Consider the following 6,000-nt stretch of genomic DNA (forward strand, 5'->3'; position numbering starts at 1 on the left):
TGAAACTTTAAAAGCAGCTTTTGTGCCAGTTCAGTAGTTTTAAGTTAAGGAGGTGATCTTGCCCCTTCTCTCAGGTTCCTGGGCTGAGCCAGCAGCAAAATATCTTTCTGTAACAGGGTAGAACAATCATAAATATTCAGAAAAGAAGAAATTAGATAAAAATAGAGGGAAAATTCTGCCACTGGGAGAGGGATGTGGGCAAAGTTGTCATACGTGATGGCAGTGTCATGATACAGAAATAAAACCCACAACTAGTTTGTCCCACCATAGATATTTTGAAATATAAATTTGAGAGGAATTGCCACAGAATTCCTGTCAGAAATGACACTATCATACAGACCCATGGAGCCACATGGGGATAGTCAGGGGCAGGAGACAACCACTGAGGAGAATCCCAGTCAAGAGGTAGAAATTATGAGAATGAAAACTGAACTGTTGAAAATAGAAGTGGATAAATAAAAAGAATTAGCCAGAATTCAGTCACAAGAAAAACCTTAATGGCACAGCAGGGAAGAGAGGGAGAAACTGAAAGGGCATGTTCCTGGAGGTGGAATAATAAAACCAGACTAGAGCAAAGTGTAAATCAGGAGTAGTCAAACTGTGGCCCTCCAGATGTCCATGGACTACAGCATTCGCTGGCAGGGGCTCATGGGAATTGTAGTCCATGGACATCTGGAGGGCTGCAGTTTGACTACCCCTGCTCTAAAGTTTCCTTCTTGGAAAATGCCTTTTTTCTTTCAGAGATGACTTCTGCAAGAAGGATTTATGGCCAGGACGGAATTGTGCATATTTCACAAGGTCTCAGTAGTATTCAGAATGGATCCTTCCATTTTGGCATTCTCCCTTGGTACAATTGGAGAAATGTTCCTAGAATGTTTTCTGGATGTAGCTGTCATTTTTTGTTTTGTCTTTTTCCCAGGCAACACAGCAAAAAAATGACAACTACATTCAGATAACCTTCTAGAAACATTTCTCCAATTGTACAAAGGAGAATGCCCATCCAATGCAATCTCTCCTTTTGCCATGTGTTTATCTGCAGGCATACCCAATGTCAGGGAGACATCCTGCCACATGCCCTCCCTTTCATGTCCTCCTTAACGCATTAGTCAGAAGAGTAAGGATTACGAAACAGAGAAAGATATGAGCATGGCAGGTCTGGATTTGATGGATTCTACCTTGCTCAGGAACAAAGCTCAGGTGCTTTCCTGACAACTTTCTTCTCTTCCGTGCGGCGAAGTCATCCACACTGGTTAAGTCATGCTTCCTCTCGCTTCAGAGCCAGATTGGTGTGGTTAAGAGTAGCAGCTTCTAATCTAGAGAGCCGAGTTTGACTCCCCAACAACTGTAGCTATTATTAACATTAGATATTTTGGGCTGTTTATGAAAGTGTGTTTTCAAGCTCTGTGTCTGGGTTATTATGAAACTCATTGTCTTCTGCCAGCATAAACTAGGGTTATTGTTATTGTTGGGGGTGGGGTGGGGGACATTTTTCTACCCCAAGGAATTTGGCTTTTGGTGTAGATAGACCAGAATAAAATTAATGAAATCTTTTTTTCTGAGCATATGAGATCTCTTAAGGGTGTATTTATTTTTCATTTGCTGAATCTTTACCTGCAGGACTCATATTAGAGCAGTGGTTCTAAACCTTCCTAATGTCCTAATGCCCTTTAATACAGTTCCTCGTGTTGTGGTGACCCCTAACCTTAAAATTATGCAAGTGTTCTTTCACAGAAATGAAACTAAAACTGACCAATGGTGTGAAGATCCATTGTTCATGATTGTCTATAAATTGTTTTTTCCCCAGGGTTTCTCAGTTCAATTCTGCCTCTTGTCCCCCCCATGCCGATCTCACTCTTTTCCGCTGCTACAAACAGACAACTGCTCTATCTTGATCTACCCCATAAGGCTGTAGTGTGGATGGTGCTCCCCCAGCCAAGCTGCTTGCCCTGCCACAACTCCTGAGAAAGGGTTATTAGACCCCCAAAGGGGTCCCGATCCCCAGGTTGAGAACTACTGTATTAGAGGATGAACACACGCTCAGTAACTTCTTGAGGTAACCAAAAGAGTGGCATTCTGCTAATGGCAAGCACAAAACAGGTGCATAGCTCTATGTAGAATCGTATCATAGAGTCGGAAGGGGCCAAACAGGCTATCTAGTCCAATCCACTGCTGAATGCAGAATCAGCCTAAAGCATCCAGCCTAAAGCATCTGCCCAGCCACTGCTTGAAGATTGTCAGTGAGGGGGAGATCAACACTTTCTTGGGCAGCCGATTCCAGTGCTGAACTACTCTGAATATGAATTTTTTTCCTGTGATTTATAGCCAGTACCATTTAAACATAGCATAAACCCATAAAAAATTGTCTCCACCACATGCATCTAAAACATATCTTTCAGAACGGTCAATTAGCTGGCAGGGGGCTCATGGGAATTGTAGTCCATGGACATCTGGAAGACCACAGGTTGACTACCCCTGGATTAAAACATGGTCTCCAGCTAAAGGTAAGCACCATTTTGATTTGGAAGTTAAATTTCTTTACATAAATCACTGGAGGAACTTCTTAACCTTGGTCAGATTGTACACAAAGTGAATTCTACATTTTCAAATAGGAAGTAGATTGAAGTTATCATGACAAATTGGGAGTTTAAAGAGTATAAACTACTGGGCCAAAATAAGGGCTGGATCCTACAACGACCTGCTGCTTGAATTGGAACTTGCTTCACTTTGCCCAGTAATGTCTTTCCTCACTTTTGCATCCTGGAAAAGCTTTGCCAGGAATAAAAAGCAATACAGGTCAGGAGGCTACAATGACAAGGGGGTGGTGTGGTGGTGAAGAGCAGCCGCTTCTAATCTGGCAAACCAGGTTTGATTCCCCGGTCCTCCAAATGCAGCCAGCTGGGTTACCTTAGACTAGTCACAGCCCTGTTAGAAGCTGTTCTTGTAGAGCAGTTCTTGTCAGAGCTCTCTCAGCCCCACCAACCTCACAAGGTGTCTGTTGTGGGGAGAGGAAGGGAAGGTGATCTTAAGCTGATTTGAGACACCTTCAGCCAGTGAAAAGCAGGGTATCAAAACCAACTGTTCTTCTTGCTTCCATCAGCAAAGTGTCTGTAGGATCCAGTGCACAGGCAATATTTTCATTGGAAAATTATAGTACCTGCTGCAGCATCATCAAAGGGGATTGTTTTATGTTCACAAATGCAATATGGCAATTTATTTTTATTTTTGTTTTTTGCTATTGGCCTCTGCTGATAAACCCCCTGTATACATAGGGGAGTATAATACAGGGAGATACCTAACGCAGGAGTATTTGGGAACATTCATCTTAGGGACCTGCTTGATCAAAGTGGCCTAATTGTTCTCAGAACAAATATATATTTGGTACAGTTGCATTCCTTCCATTGTCTAGAACCAGAGTTGCTCATACGCTGGAGAAAATAAATGTCTCAGACCTGAAAAGCCTCTCATAAGAACGCTTAGGTTAAAAATTTCCTTTAAACCCCACTGTTTCAATCTGTGACAGCAAATTAATCAATAGATCATTTTATCATTTCCCAAACTGGCGCTCATCCCTGTATCAATTGTTACTGCCCCTCTCCTAAGTTTAGCACAAGGAATCACATTTATTAGACAGACCTTACTTTAGATCAGGGGTAGTCAAACTGCGGCCCTCCAGATGTCCATGGACTACAATTCCCAGAAGCCCCTGCCAGCATTCGCTGGCAGGGGCTTCTGGGAATTGTAGTCCATGGACATCTGGAGGGACGCAGTTTGACTACCCCTGCTTTAGATTGTCTCTTTCAATGTAATTATTGCATTTTTGTCCCATCGTCTTGATTAAAGGGCCGTGTTTCAATCTGCATTTAAATTAAAAGTGAGATGCAACCCCCTTCTGCAAAAAAAAGCAAAAGCAGAACCAACAACAAACAACCCTGAAGAGTTTCTGATTGCACCACCCCCCCCCACCCCGCCCATCATAATTGTGAATGGAATGGAAACTGACTGCATAGAAATGCAGGTTAACACGGAGTTCCCGAAACAAGCTTCAGAACAAACAAAAATAATCACTTGTCAATAGAATTGACCTTCTGCCATTAGGACGGGTCAGCTAGACCAAGGTGGTGTCAGACTGGTCTACAGCTAGGCCAAAGTGACATCCAAGACCACGGCATTCTTCTTCTTTGGGTTCATTGCATTACACTGATGCATCAGGCAGATGCACCTGAACGTATATTACCTAAGGTAAGGGTGTCAGTGACTTACCCAGGGTAATTTTTCCTTTCAGTCTTAACAGGATTGCTGGAATTGGCCATCACCGATGTCATAGTGCCTAGATTTCACGGCACAACTCCCCCTCAGGCAAAAGGGAAAGATAAACACCCTGTAAAAGCGCAGAATCGTATAAGAGTCTTCGTAGCAACTCTCCAGTAAACGATATCCCTCCTTGTTATTTCCCAATGGTGGAATGACCCCAGTAAATGTTTACTGTCCAACCCATCAGCGGTAGAACAGTCTGTCTCCTACAGCTGGATTGCAAGATATACTGGAGTACCAGACATCGCAGATTGGCTATTTGGGAAGGTGTGGTCTGTCAGGCTCAACCAATTTCCCTTTCCTTGGGCCTGCACTTCCACGCCTGGCTAAACTTCTGATGTTGATGCATTTACCCTTTGACCAAAGCCTCTCATCTGCCAATTTTTGGCAGCTGTCCCCGTGTGCACATGTATTTAGAAGGCCTGCATTTCTCTGCTAGTTTTCCCAATTGTGCAGTCCTTGCTGAAAACGTGTAAGTTGCACGTGACTAGAGTGTAAGATCAGACAAATGTGATAAACAAGTCAGAAAGGCACATGGGGTGTCATTAGCTGGGCAAGCATTGGCATCTCAACAGTGAGCTTCATGCAGACCTTTAGTTTTAACTCAGGTTGGTTTCCGCCTCTTGTGTAAGCAAAATCAAGGTCTCAAAACAAATGTTGAGTCACTGCTAATTTGTATGCTTTACAAAGCAAGAGGTTGGGACCCGCTCTAATAAGGTGCTGCTGGACTTGAATGGAACTCCCTAAGTTCAATGTGATTGTTCCGCCAGTCGTTTTTCAGGAATGGCCTCTCTCTCAGGCAGCCAATCCATATTTGTTTTTGGATGTTCCAGCAGTTCCTCTGGCATGACGCACTGGAGCAAGCCAGGACCAAAGTGTCTTTTTAAGAGCATTAGGCTGGAAAGGTAAAGGTATCCCCTGTGCAAGCACCGGGTCATGTCTGATCCTTGGGGTGACGCCCTCTAGCGTTTTCATGGCAGACTCAATACAGGGTGGTTTGCCAGTGCCTTCCCCAGTCATTACCGTTTTACCCCCCAGCAAGCAAGCTGGGTACTCATTTTACCGACCTCGGAAGGATGGAAGGCTGAGTCAACCTTGAGCCGGCTGCTGGGATTGAACTCCCAGCCTCATGGGCAGAGCTTTCAGACTGCTGCCTTACCACTCTGTGCCACAAGAGGCTCTGCAATTAGGTTGGTACCCACATGCAAAAGACGTTTATGCAAATTGTGTGAGTGGGGTTTGTTCCCACCTTCCCCAGTTGTCCCTCTCCATTGCACACCCTCATCCTCCTATGTGGTGGTGGGTCAGGGTGCTCTCTGAAATGTGGGGGGGGGGGAACCCTGAGTCCACAGAGAGAGGGAGGACAACAAATCCAAATATAAATAAATAAATAAGCTCTTCTGTGGCATCAATGCTTGCAGAGAGGAGGGGAAGTCCATTTGAAATCACCTTCCCTGGAAGAAGAGAAGAAAGAAGAGCTGTGGGGGCATTTCCGCACATCAGAAAAAATAGCGTTATACCAGCCTCCCGGCCTCTCTTTACCTTTTGCTGTCTCGCTCTAGTCTGCTGTCTTTTCACGCTTCTCACTCTCCACAAGTACTGCTGGAAATGGCAGAAGAGAGCGACGCACTTTATATGTGACTCTGTTCTGCCTGTCAATCAAGCCAGGCAGCCAATTCCCTTTCTCCA

At 44.4% G+C, this 6,000-nt stretch overlaps 1 protein-coding gene across 2 annotated transcripts in view; it reads right to left on the reverse strand.

Annotated features, from left to right (window-relative positions):
• UPP2 (uridine phosphorylase 2) overlaps window positions 1–4,526 on the reverse strand; it is a 35,798-nt gene extending 31,272 nt beyond the window's left edge. The window contains exon 1 of one of the 2 annotated variants that reach the window (XM_077319996.1): window positions 4,261–4,526. In XM_077319996.1, coding sequence (XP_077176111.1) covers window positions 4,261–4,322 — 62 coding nt within the window. In that variant the 5' untranslated portion in view covers window positions 4,323–4,526. The remainder of the gene's footprint in view (window positions 1–4,260) is intronic. The other variant, XM_077319998.1, reaches the window with a different exon arrangement.
• Window positions 4,527–6,000: the final 1,474 nt, after the last annotated feature.

This window comes from Paroedura picta, chromosome 2 (genome assembly GCF_049243985.1).
Source record: "Paroedura picta isolate Pp20150507F chromosome 2, Ppicta_v3.0, whole genome shotgun sequence".
In the NCBI taxonomy this organism is placed as follows: Eukaryota; Metazoa; Chordata; class Lepidosauria; order Squamata; family Gekkonidae; genus Paroedura; species Paroedura picta.